The sequence below is a fragment of the Choristoneura fumiferana genome, chromosome Z (assembly GCF_025370935.1).
Source record: "Choristoneura fumiferana chromosome Z, NRCan_CFum_1, whole genome shotgun sequence".
Lineage (NCBI taxonomy): Eukaryota > Metazoa > Arthropoda > Insecta > Lepidoptera > Tortricidae > Choristoneura > Choristoneura fumiferana.
In genome coordinates, this window is record NC_133472.1 from 40,365,779 (window position 1) to 40,380,411 (window position 14,633).

The following is a 14,633-nucleotide window of genomic DNA, read 5'->3' on the forward strand; positions in this document are numbered from 1 at the left end:
GTGCGGTCCCTCTGACACTTATACTATTTAATACGAGAGCGAGAGGGACGGTACGATACGAACTTCGAGTTTCGTAGTAGCCCTGCAGCGACGAGTACTCGTACGTTTACCCTACGAGTATTATGATTCATTTTTTTGTAGTAGCATTCATTGGCAAGGCCTAGAAAAGTGTTAAAGTGGAAATGATCGTAGTAAAAACCTACTTGTTTGTGTTGTATTCCAGCAGCCGATAGACCCGGTCAACATATTCTATCGGTTTGCAATCGCACTCGATGTATATAAATAAATGCTATTTCGGTTGTTCGCCGCGCAAAAGACTCAAATCGCAGCCACCCACCGGTGTTAAATTAATACGTTATAATTACAGTTGTTTTGATGTATGTCTGTTACACGATGACGTTGTTTTGCAGGAGTATGATATATGGAATAACAACGGCTCTATTAACTGTGTTGCAATTAGCATGAAATCTTTTGCTTCGACTCTGTTGCAAGGCTGGGTAAAGTTTGTGGTGAGGTTAATAGAAATCGATTTTTTTTATAAGCTTTTAATTTATTTTCCCTGTTTGTTGTTGTTATTTTTTGGGGGCAAAACTTGAAAGTTTATTTTGGCTCACTTCCAGTGGTTGGATTGACTTGATAACTGTCCTCACAAATATGTTTAATGGGTGTATATCGGTCGACTGGTCGAAAAAACCTAACCTGAGTTCTACAGGATGACCATTTAAAAATGTAAGTATGAATAATGTAGGCACGGTTTCAGCGGGGAAAAGTTATGACTAACAATAATTATGACAAACATTAAATTATGTCTTATAAAATTATGGCAGTCAAAAGCATCCCATGTTTTATCCTATTAACATTATAAAATGCGAAAGTTGGACTGTGTGTTTGTTGTTACTAATACACGCTAAAAGCGATGGAAAGTGGATTTCTGTAATAACACATGCTACTATTTATCCCGATAATCCCGTGGGATCGATATGTACGCGAGATCAAAGATTTTTTTACGCTTCAGTAACTCGCAGTGGCGTGAAGGGAATACATTACGCTATAGGTAGAGTCATTTACGATGGCTACACATATAAAGCGGCGATTACACTAAGCCGTTCACCTAACGCGGTCTCCACTCTTGTTTCAAACTATAAACGTCTTACACTATCGTGTTCTTTACACTTTTGCGGTCGCCGCATGCGGCATGCGGCGAACGACTGTTAAATGTGATGCCGTCTCCGTCTATTCGAACAAAACAAATAGAGACGGCATCACACCTAACCGCCAGTTAACACTAATCAATGGATGGTGAAACAGCCCCTTAGTGTAATTTAATTGCCGCTTAACGCATTCACTGCCACCGACGCACGCGCGTTTCGGAACTTCCCTCAGTGCCGCTGTCATAATTGTTCATACATTTTGAACGCACATGTGCGTCGGTGGCACCAGTGGAAGTCAGGTAGCAGTGAATGCGTTAAGCGGGCCGGCATCGTTCCTCGTTCCGCTGAGCTGTTTCCACTAGAGCTGTGCTGTGCGGGGCGAGGTAAATGAAGCGTTTCTATTGGTTCATAAAAACACATTCCTAGCCACATATCCTCTCACATCTCTGGTGGAAACGCGAGTGGCTGAACTCGCTGTGGAAGGCGGAACTCGCAGTGATCGAATACAGTTTCGTTTCAGAATGTTTCGAAAACTTTTTACACCTACAAATAAAATAAAATTCGCTTGGCCTTACGAGATATTTCTACATTATGACGCATTTAACTAAATTCGATATTAAATAAAACATATGATTGTCAGCGCCCGTTCTATTCCGGTTGTTTACGCGAACTATTTTCGATGTTTCTATTGTGATTGTGCGTGTTTGATAAACAGAACCGGAGTGCTGTTCGGGAACGAATGGCGTGTGAGAGAGAAAGAGTTGCGAATGAATGAAAACAAAACTGTTTTAGGGATAGGCGTTTACTTACTATTATTTAATAGGTTGTTGTCCTAAAAAATCTATTATTATTATTATTCCCTTTAATGGCGGCCTTAAGGCTTGGGGCCAGTGTCAGTTACGATGACAGGGTTGCGGTTTATTCTGCAGAACGCCAACAGTTTGACAGGAGCAAGAAAATAATTTTGATAATAAAAATAAAAATAAGTCCTTCTCTGCCGAACGCTGTTGCAGGAGTCACGTCGCACTACGACAAAGACAAAACATTTTATTATTGGTTAGAACTATAGTCTTATGTTATTAGAGGATATAAAATCACACAGAATGACAATAAAAGGAGAATATACATAACGAAGGAGGGATATTAGTTCGTTAGTCAGAGAGCGGAATATTCATGGCATTTTTTGACCTGTCATAGTGACATTTCACTTACCGACTTCCGATATACATACATACATATATCGATATACAACAGAGATACTAATGAAGATTAAAAGTAGAGGAAAAAAATACGCGGCCTTAAGTTAAAGAGCGATCTCTTCCAATTAACTTTCGAGCAGTTGAAAATGTGAAATAGACATATGCAATGGCAATGAACAATGAATGGATAACAATTTCTGATTTATTAATTTCAGATCAGATTTTTTTTTTCAATTTCATGTTGAAAACAAAACTTGGCAAACCCCCGACATTGTCACTTCAAAGTTCAATATCTCAAAAACGGCTGAATCGATTTTGATAAAAACATGCCTAAGAACCATCGCTAGTAATCCTGCTTTCAAATAAAAGAACCGCATTCAAATCGGTTTAAGAGCTACGGTGCCACAGACAGACACACATAGCGGTGAAACTTATAACACCCCTCTATTTGCGTCGGGGGTTAAATAATAGTATGAGCAGTGCCTTTAGTGTGAGTTTTCGGTTACAAAATACGTCTCGATCGCGTTCGCCTTAAAATCTCAATTTGTATGGAAACACGAACATTGTAACCGAAAACTTACATTACGGGTACAGCGCTAACTGCGCGCGTCGCGTGCGACGAAGTTTACAAGTACCACTACCATGAGTTTACAGTGACCGTACTCGATAGCGACGGCGTAAATTATTTGTAGAGTCGCTGTACAATTCTCCATACAAACAATTTACCTGCGCCGTCGCTATCGAGTACGGTCACTCTAAACTCATGGTAATGGTACTGTACAATCCGCCCGTACCGTGCGCCGGCGCCAGCTAGCGTAGGCCCTAAAGGCTGCTTTCTGACACGGCGGGAAACGTGCGATTTTGAGCGCACCGTCCCTTTTCAGAGCATTGCTTGAGAAAGAGATGGCGTGCTAAAACCGCGCGATTCCCGCCGTATCTGAACGCAGCCTAAGTCATCAGTACCACTACCATGAGTAGTGGAAAGTGGAAGTGGAAATTATTTGTATGGAGAATTGTACAGCGCCTCTACAAATAATTTACACCGTCGCTATCGAGTACGGTCACTGTAAACTCATGGTAGTGGTACAGGCCGTATACTAGGAAGTGCAAAATTCGAATTTCGTCTCTTGCCATCCCGCTGACGCTTGTTATTCAATACGAGAGTGAGAGGGACGGTACGATACGAACTTCGATTTTCGAATTTCGTATTTCGTAGTAGCCCCCGAGTCTAACAGCAACAGTCCGACCGAGAAGACTCCCATTAAGGAAATAAGTTCCTGTCGTAGGTACTTCATCTTTTTTTTTGTCTGTTTCAGCGTTAACAGTGCGGTTTCTTACAAAAAGATACATCGGAGAGTACGATCATCAACAAGGTAAATTAATTGCAAGTAAAGGTAACTTGAGCGTTCACTTGTAATGAGCATTCTAGAAAATGATGTTACAGTACCACTACCATGAGTTTACAGTGACCGTACTCGATAGCGACGGCGTAAATTATTTGTATGGAGAGTTGTACAGCGCCTCTACAAATAATTTACGCCGTCGCTATCGAGTACGGTCACTGTATTACTGATCAAATAAGCATTCCAGCGAGCATTCGAACGAGCATTCAAGCAAAACGACGGTTTTGCTTCCAGCTTTTTGCGGAGTAACGTAAGCGTCCCAGTGCTCGACACGCCAATGCCCAATAGACGACACCCTGCTGTCATCTCTATTGCTAATGACATAAGATTAAAGATGCCAACTATTGGGACAGTGACGAGCACTCATACAGTCAAGGAATTTAATTCATGGGCCACCATGGAACCTTTTCAAAGGAAAAGTCCTAACGACTTTCCTTGTTAATTAATGCGATGTCAGTATGACGTTTACTGTGAAATGGTTCCATGGTGGCCAATGAATTAAACTCCTTGACCGTACGTTTACCTTATGCATTCGGCGTCATCGTAAATACTTTTTGACGAGCATTTACTAAAGCGTTTCCTAGAATGTTCGTCGCAATGTTTGGCTCTATGGTTGGCTCTGTTACGTTTACGTACCTATAGTACGATAGATTAAAAAAAAACCGGCCAAGAGCGTGTCGGACAAGCCCAAGATTCCGTAGCCATTAAGAAAAAATCAAGTACCTAATATTTTTGTAATGATTTCGTATTGTGTACGGAATCTTCCAAGTTTAGGTATATTTTATAACTTAGACTGCTATTTACTCTTTAACTACTAATAATTCCTTGTAAATTTGATATACTTACTACCGAATTTTTTCAAATTTTTCCACCCGAGAGTAGATTTTAGAGGGGGGGGGGCCGCTCGATTTTAATGAAAATTTGCACTTTAAAGTTGAATATTTCGCAAACAGACCACTGAATCCAAAAATCGTTTTGAAAACCCTATCCAACGATACCCCACACTATAGGGTAAGTCGAGAAAAAAAAACACCCCAACTTTACGTGTAATGGGGTACCCTAAAAAAATTTTTTTTAGTTATTTTATTTCACCACTTTGTCGGCGTGACCGATATGTATATTCATGTCAAATTACAGCTTTCTAGTACTCACGGTCTTTGAGCTTAGCCGCGGACGTACAGACAGACGGACAGACATGGCGAAACTATAAGGGTTCCTAGTTGACTACGGGTAGAATGGCTCGTTTTATGCTCTTGTTGTACAATCTACTATATTTAACAAGGTACCTAATAAGTTATTTTTTCTAATTTCAGATAGTAAATACAAGCACGAAGTTCTACTGGATGGCGAGCCGATTCTGTTTGAAATACTCGATACTTGTCCAAAGGTAATAGCTAATATAGCACAGTACAAAAAAGAGCAGTAGACCGTCTTCATATAAACGGCCGGAACGCGAGTTATACTTACGCGCCACGAATTCTCAGCATACCTCGGCAACCAACAGACGCGTGTGTTCCGCGGGCCGGTTACGTACGGACTCACGCGCATTTATTACGTACCTTAATATGTCACAACGATAATATAAATACCATTGTTCGGTGTACGGATGTTTAAATTCATCTAATATAATATAAACGTATCTATTGAAGTTATTTATCAGAATGCGAATTTTTTATAATCTTAAATTCAACAATAAAGCTTTTCACATCCCAGAAGAGGCGCAAATAATTCTCCGCAGCTAATGTGTAGGTAACAAATATACGTAGTGATGAAGCCAAATAAAACCAAGATTGGTTTTTTGGAATCTTTTTGTATATTTTATTTCAATTCCAAATTTTTACTTTTACGGCCTTTTTTTTTTTTTTTTTGACCATCAGTGGTGTAGCGGTATAGCACGCGGTACGGATTACCGAGGACCAGGGTTCGATTCCCAGCGATGGTCTTATTTTTCTGTTTTTCTGTGCATCTGTATTTCAGTTTGTATTTTCAATTTCCAAATAAAACCGTTTATAACATAATACGTTTCGTGGTTTATTAAAATAACGTAAAATGCATTTTTGTTAAACACTAATTAGTCCATCTTGAAATCTCTCCTAATCCTTTCCCTACTTTAAATTTCATGTGACATTATCATATTAAATACAAACTGAAGAGTGACAGTTAGTAGAGTAGGCCGCCCTATCGCGCGTTTGTGTGGAATACTGCTCCTTTTTTATACTGTGAATATAGACTATAGTATATGTGATCTTATCACTATCATATCAGCCGTATGACGTCCACTGTTGGACATAGGCCTCCTCCATAGGCCAGGCAGCAGTCAGTTGATTCGGTTGGAAGAGCCCTACATACACCGTGGACGCGGCTTTAGGCCTCTTACATAAAACTGTGACACGATGCCATACGACGCCGTAACGAAACTGCGATGCGAATATTTGCGATAGGATTACGTGCGGCAAAGCATTCGTTTAGGTGACCAGTACGCTTAGTGTATTTACTATTATCCCGTTCACAAAATACTTACGTCTCGATCGCGTTTGCGTTAAAATCTCAATTTGTATGGAAACACGAACAGCGCCTCTAGCGGAAAGTTTGCGCAACAACTTTTGTGAGTGTAGGTTTGCTACGTAAACTATTTCGTCTGCGTATCGTAACGAAAACGGGTGACGACGCCGCACCGTGGACATGTGGCGGCTACGTATCGACGATCGAAAGCTCGATTTACGTCTTCGAATAGTAAACGAATGTTTTGTGAAAACGCCACACTACAGGCACTCATATAATATTATAAAGCACGAATGCGTGATACGAATCAAATCAGATGTTTTTGCAATGCAATGCGAATTCGCAGTTTTGTATGGGAGCCCTTAACCAGGTCGTCCGTCAATCTTGTACAGCCACCAGCATTCATATCTGCCACAGCGGTGCGTGCAAAAATATCTGACACGTCCTTCCGCCCTTTATTAAATCAAGCATTAACTACTTTGCGGAGGTCCATATGATGGTTACGTTTTTGCAAGAAATGTGTGTTCCATGGAACCATTTCACTTTCTCCCGTCAGAGTGCAGCACTAGCACAAAACCGTAAACAGTTTTTAGAGCATCTTAAATGCCATAATATCATATTATTTCAATTAAATTTCTGGAAATATAGCTCTATCGTTACTATCGATGTAAAATATCATGTTGTATCATATAAATATATCAAGATTTCTATAGTTATTTAAACTCTTTGGTCATAATCTGTCATGGCGACAAAATATAAAGAGAACTGACGTTATCATGGGTTTGCGCTAGTGTCGCCGCCTAATATGCTCTATTGACAAGTAAAATCGTAATGAATTTTCCTTTGAAAAGGTTCCATGGTGCCTCATAAATTAAAGTCCTTGAACGTACCTCCACCTTCACACTGTAGGAAGACGCACAAGTCACACAAACCCATTTAACACCACTACCACACACTGACGCGTTTCGAACTCTACCAGAGCTCATCTTCAAAGCAACATAAGGTCGCGTATATGCAAAGTAATTATTTTGGTACATTCGTAGTATTAATGTTGCCTTTATCTTATAATTCCAGAGTGTTGACGACCTACCAGGCAACGACGTGGCGCAATGGGCGGACGGCCTCTTCCTCGTGTACTCTATCACGGACCGCGACTCGTTCAACTACGTGCGCCGCGCCAAGCAGAGCTTGCAGCCGGACATCCCGCTCACTCTCGTGGGGAACAAGGCTGACATGGTGCACTTGAGACAGGTACGACCTGCCAGGCAATGACGTCGCGCAATGGGCGGACACTCTCGTGCGGAGCAAGGCTGACATGGTGCACTTGAGACAGGTACGACCTGCCAGGCAATGATGTCGCGCAATGGGCGGACACTCTCGTGGGGAACAAGGCTGACATGGTGCACTTGAGACAGGTACGACCTGCCAGGCAATGATGTCGCGCAATGGGCGGACACTCTCGTGGGGAACAAGGCTGACATGGTGCACTTGAGACAGGTACGACCTGCCAGGCAATGATGTCGCGCAATGGGCGGACACTCTCGTGGGGAACAAGGCTGACATGGTGCACTCGAGACAGGTACAGTCACGTCTAAAAATATGTATACAAAAACAAGGTTGCATAAATATGTAGTCATACATTGTATCAAAAATATTTATCTGTTACTGACACCAAAAAATTGTATTCATTAAACTTTTTCAGTATTATGTAATCACAAAATGCTTCAGAAAGTTGCATACTTAAATAAATTCCATTTAAATATATCCACCTCGTAGGCAAAATAAGTATACATGAATGGTTCCATATACATATAACCACACCAATTTGGCAAATATTTGTATACGCCGTTTGATTCATAAATATGTAATCACGATTTGATATTTTGATTCGTTTTGAAGAATTACTGTTTTGTTAAGATTACATGTCTGTCTCTTTCGTAACCTGCATGCGGGCAGGGACATACATACTACGAATCCATACTCCATTAAAATAATATTTTAAACTGGTGACCCGTTCCGGCACAACACGGTTACGGTATACATAGACACCGTGAATCACACTATTTATTTGTGAAAACCGCATCAAAATCCGTTGCGTAGTTTGAAAGATCTAAGCGTACAGACAAAAAAGCGACTTTGTTTTATACTATGGAGTAATGAATTGAAAGTAACTCTGTCTGTTCCGGTATCACGTCGAAACCGACTGGTACATAACATAGGGTACTTAGTTTTTATCAAAAGCAACCCTTAAGGGGAGAAAATGGGGGATGAACTGACTGGAGTGAGCTGGATGAAATTTGGTATGGATATATTTAATTTTTTATACACCATCAAGATCACCAAATACTTGGAAACGTCCAGAGTGGTCATTAATATCGACTAAGCCAAAGCGATCAAGTTGTTCGGGTCATCCACTGAGGACAGATCCACTGAAGCATCTATAATTTGCAATCTTTAATCATTGTAATTTTAATTATAGAAGACAGCTTCTGAATGACGATGACAGAATGGCGATCTTGCACTTGACAGTATAAGTATATGTAAGTAATTGATTTTAAAATGAAGTTCTTCCATGAAGCCAGTGACTTTCTTTTATAATATAACCTATCTGAAGTTACAAATAGGTAGTGTTTTCTATCTTGCAAACCAAGAACTGGCTACAGTGCGGCTCTACCACTAACAATTAACAATATAATTAAATAAAAACAAAAAAATGCTTAGTGCACCTTTCTGAGAATGACCCTAAACTGAAATACTCAATATTTACAAGTCAATTCAATCTAAGGACTGTCAAGTGCGTCATAGAATAATCGTGAGATAGACGTATGCAGTGACAAGTCCGCACTGTTTTCGTGAATTGTCAAATCAGTTAAATATACAACTTACGATTCTATGCCAGTCAGACAAGGTTTGTTGTTGCAGTCTGGATACATATTTATGAATCAAACGGCGTATACAAATATTTGCCAAATTGGTATGGTTATATGTATATGGAACCCATTCATGTATACTTATTTTTGCCTACGAGGTGGATACATTTAAATGGAATTTATTTAAGTATGCAACTTTCTGAAGCATTTTGTGATTACATAATACTGAAACAGTTTAATGAATACAATTTTTTGGTGTCAGTAATAGATACATATTTATGATGAAAATGTGTGGCTACATATTTTTCAAAATTTTTTGTGTATACATACTTTTAGACGTGACTGTACGACCTGCCAGGCAATGATGTCGCGCAATGGGCGGACACTCTCGTGGGAACAAGGCTGACATGGTGCACTTGAGACAGGTACGACCTGCCAGGCAATGATTTCGCGCAATGGGCGGACACTCTCGTGGGGAACAAGGCTGACATGGTGCACTTGAGACAGGTACGACCTGCCAGGCAATGATGTCGCGCAATGGGCGGACACTCTCGTGGGGAACAAGGCTGACATGGTGCACTCGAGACAGGTACGACCTGCCAGGCAATGATGTCGCGCAATGGGTGGACACTCTCGTGGGGAACAAGGCTGACATGGTGCACTTGAGACAGGTACGACCTGCCAGGCAATGATGTCGCGCAATGGGCGGACACTCTCGTGGGGGAACAAGGCTGACATGGTGCACTTGAGACAGGTACGACCTGCCAGGCAATGATGTCGCGCAATGGGCGGACACTCTCGTGGGGGAACAAGGCTGACATGATGTACTTGAGACAGGTACGGGAAACACGGGGGAAAAATAACATTATAAAAAGTTTTCCATCAGGGTCGATTGTGGTCAAATGCAAGGGTATTTCTGTTTTTTTTACATGAAATTGACCCGTGATTGACCCCTGTCTCACCTGATGAAATCTCACTGGTTGAATAACAGCCTAGAAGAGCCCTAGGTATTAAAAACCGAGCGTTAGCTAGCATACACGGAGAAATTTCTCAATGTGTTCTCGTAACAGGCCCTATACCACGAAGTGCAAAACTCGAACTTCGTATGTTGCCGTCCCGCTGACGCTTATGTCATTTAATACGCGAGTGAAAGGGACGGTGCGATACGAACTTCGATTTTCAAGTTTTGTAGTAGCCCCTCTGTTATTTTAAACTTACTTTGCTATCGTTATTGTTGCCAAGTGACATCAAAGACAAGGTATATCATCAAAGACAACGTATATAACCAGCTTAGAAAAATTGACCGACCAAAACCCGAACTTTGGACAGCGAGGCCATAGGATAAGGCCAAGTTGCCTCCGCTAAGTCCATGGAGAGACCACGATATGATTTTTGAGAAATCTCATGGCGTTTCCTTAACTTCGGAATTTCAACAGTACATAAATTAAAATACCTACAAATGTAAAAGTTGACAATTTTTCCAGGTGAGCCTAGAGGAGGGCGAGATCCTGGCGAAAGACTTCGAATGCAACTTTGCCGAAGTAGCAGCGGCAGAGCAGGTCAACCAAGTAGGCGAGGTGTTCCACGAGCTGTGCCGAGAGGTCTTGGCGTTGCGGCGACGCGCCAAGCACAGCCTGTTGGATAGGATGCTGGGCTCGAAGACTGCATACAGGGTGTATTCGCGAGGGAAGAGTGACAGCGCGCTGCCTAAGGACTAGCTGAGGGAAGAAGAGAGAGAGAGGAGATATTGTCTGAGCTCGCTGGCACCAACAATACCAACATACAAGCTTTTATTGAAGTTTAACTGTTGGGTCTAATTTTGCAAGTTCATTTTGATCACCAGTGGTCGGATTGACTTGTTTGGTATGCATATGTTAGTTGGATGACAATGCAAGTACAGTCAACCAAATGGACAAGTAGGCAAGAAAAATATTTTTTTAATAGAAACTTACGTTAGCAATGCACTTGCGTTACGGACAGTTAAGTATGTGCTGTTATTGGTTATTAATATTATATAAATACAGGCATGTGTCCGACATCATAGTACGCTGTTTATCGGATAAAAAAAACTATGGAAGGTTAGTTACTGTATTTCTGTAATTAGAAACATGTTATCTTAATCTTAGACATTTTGATGTGTATAAATGGTCAAGTCAAACCTTATTGTCTAATACACTACTTCGATCACATATTGCAATCACAAGACGCAAATTTCAAAGTTGTCAAACTGACCTCACAATGCTAGCGCCAACTATTAACCTGCCACAAAACCCAAAATCATATTATTCTCTTGCTCACGTCATTTATCTCAAAAGAGCGAGAGGGATATATGATTGTAGAGGGTGACATCTATTTGGCATATTTTTTAATGTCTGAAACTTATTACGCATAACAGGTTTATACGTAAGTAAGTAAGTCATTTTCTGCCTAAACAATATTCGGAATTCACAAATTATGCGTAAAACCCATTCGGCCTACATCGTACGAGTATGCGTAAAAGAATTCTGCGTAGTATAATTATGTGAAAACAGTTTCAGCACAAATACTATTATGCGTAAACAGATTATGCAAAATAGAATTATGACATAAAAACATATGCGTAAACAATGGGAACCGATTGCAGATTCTACTTCCGTGCCATCTACTATAGCATGCTGTTATGCATGGTAAACAAAATGAAGGAAAGTACCTAAAAGTACTTCTATTCTAGTCTGGTCTAGTCACTGTCATAAAATTGTATAACTTAAAGTTCATATGGTGCGTGGATTAAAAAAGAAGGTAGGTATACAGGACGTCCTAAAACTATGCGATAATAAGACTAAAGAAGACTTTATTTAAAATAAAATAAAGTCTCTTGCCTTGCGAGCAAAATTACCTATCTACAATATTAAAGGCCCTTTATTTAAAACAAAATAAAGTCTCCTCCCAGTAAAATATCCTATCTTATCTTAAACACTTTATTTTAATTAAACAAAGTAAATCTCCTTCCAGCAAAATACCCTATCTAAAATATTTAAAGTACTTTGTTCAAAATAAAATGAAGTCTCCTTTCAGCTAAATATCCTATCTACAATATTTAAGGCATTTTATTTAAAACAAAATAAAGTCACTTTCCACAAAAATATTCTGTCAACAATTTTTAAGGTAAGTTTTCCTTTCATGTCGCAGTTTTGGGACGCCCTGTATATTAAAAAATGCAATAGATGTGAAAACTTTAAATTTATCCGCAACAAGTATCGAAAGATGTGTTTGCTTTAGGTAGGGGCTTGTCTCAAAACTCTATAATAAGTCCTAGATATTTTATGTGACAGATATGCGATGGCATATATCGCAGATTTATGACATAAAATATCAGGAAGTTTTAACCTCCTAACGGCCAAGTCAAATTTTTTATATATGAACATTTATGATAGTTTCGTGTTCAAATTACAATAAGTCCTTTATAAAGGACTTTGGGCGTTAGGAGAATAAGAGAGTGGTGAAGGGCCATTTCACAAATATAACTATTGAAAATAACGCACAATAGGTATTATATAGTCTAGGATGTCGGTTTTAAATGTTAAATGATTTTAGTGCATAAGGTCTTTGAATTATAAAAAGTTGGGACAACTCTATTTATTACTTTGTAAGATTTTGACGAGACCTAAGTGGGATATTGCCTTTTCAAGGCATACTTAGTGTGTTGTGTGCACCCAGCGAAGGAGAAATAGGGTGCTCAAAAATAAATCAATAAATATTATATACAGCGCTGGCTTTAGGCGAGGTCTACACCGCTTCCGAGTCTCTCAAACCGAAAATTGTAAAACTCTGAAAGTGGTCTACGAGAAAAAACAGTTTGGCAACCTCTGGTCCGGCCGTTTCGCCGTGAATGAATAACAAACACACATATACGCACTATACTCATATACTTTCGCATTTATATAAGTAGAATTTGTTAACAAATCATTTGCTGTACCTAATTTGTAGATAGATTTAAAGTGTATATTTTTGAGCACCCTGTGGCGATGTGTACTATATTTTTGAATGTGACTGTTTATTGATGATTCCACATAAAGTTGGCGCGTTAATCATTTATGATGCCACTTAATTATCTCAGACATATTATAGTCCCTTCAAGGTATTTTTGAAGGTTAAATTCTTCTCGCATTGAGCTACTTTTGTTTTGGAACATTTAAAAATAACTTAAATTTAGATAATTTATTGATCGTCACAATTTAATCGTTAAATCAATGTATTAATTAGGCATAACAGAGATACCGTTATCGCTGTCTTATGGTACTAGGTTGGTAAGGGGGCCTTTATAAAAGTCGACGGCTGATCGTAAAATCCGCCAGATCACGAAATTCCTTGGCATATCATGAAATGGCGTCAATTTTTATAAGTACTTATGCGTAGGAATTTCGTGATCTGGCGGATTTAACAATCGACCGCTGACATAAATATAATTTGACATTTGAGATCTCTTTATGGAAAACATATTATTATAGTAGTGCTGTAATTAGTACCTATTGTAATTGCATACATTGAAAATTATATTTAAACTGTACGAAAATAAATTAACACCGTTCATATTTTTATAAACTTGCAGAATAAAAGTAGCTCAGTTACGCGAGTAAAATCGAACCTTGCATGTACAGTCAGCACAGCAACAAAAATATGAATACAGCCAAATTGCAAAAAATATGTATACATAGGTATTCTTGGCACTTTAAACGTATGTATATTTTTGTTGCTGACTATACTTAAAGCCCCCTGGTCAGAGGCAACCTCTTTATCAACACAGCGCCATCTATTTGTGGTTAACTTGTACTAAAGTTTGGTTTATTTATATAAAGACAAACGTGAGGTTTACTTACTTCCATTTTGTATTTATTTAGTCATAGTAAGTTTCAGTGTGAGGTGGTTGAATGACGCGTATGAAGTTCAAATTTTAAGGTCTCTAGTCTCTATCCATCACACCGTATCATGCCATGACAGTAATAGGAACGTGTCGGGAACGGAATGTCAAACGCATACATTACATGCGACGGCGACGGTTGGTCACGAAACGTGCTAGTACTCGTAGGCATAGTCTCATAGTTTTGTATTTGTATAACTCTTTATTGTATGTACATTCTAGTGTAAAAATATGTACTTATTCAAAGTTTCAAAAATATGTGTTTCGGCGTGGAGAGTAAGACAGCCGGTGAAACTACTGGCACTTGAGGTATCCCATCTTAGACCTCTAGGTTGGCAACGCATCTGCAATACCCCTGGTGTTGCAGATGTTCATCAGGAGACCCACTTGCTCGTTTGCCATCCAGTCTAATAAAAAAAACCACAGACTTATTCCGACGCCACAAGGCCGTAGTAACATATTTTTGAGTGGTTTGAATAGATACTTAATTTTGCACTTGACTGTACATACAACATGTGAAAATTACAGTTAACAAGAGAAAGAACATATCCCTTTAAGGGATATCTTCCAGATAACCTTTGTTAACTAGTTAAACTTTTCGATACCAAGAA

The 14,633-nt window shown here is 39.5% G+C and overlaps 1 protein-coding gene across 1 annotated transcript in view; it reads left to right on the forward strand.

Moving 5' to 3' along the window:
* The window catches only part of LOC141436953 (ras-related and estrogen-regulated growth inhibitor), a 33,455-nt gene extending 18,822 nt beyond the window's left edge, over positions 1-14,633 (forward strand). The window contains exons 2-5 of the mRNA XM_074100103.1: positions 3,667-3,723; positions 5,067-5,140; positions 7,330-7,506; positions 10,610-14,633. Coding sequence (XP_073956204.1) covers positions 3,667-3,723; positions 5,067-5,140; positions 7,330-7,506; positions 10,610-10,843 — 542 coding nt within the window. The 3' untranslated portion in view covers positions 10,844-14,633. The remainder of the gene's footprint in view (positions 1-3,666; positions 3,724-5,066; positions 5,141-7,329; positions 7,507-10,609) is intronic.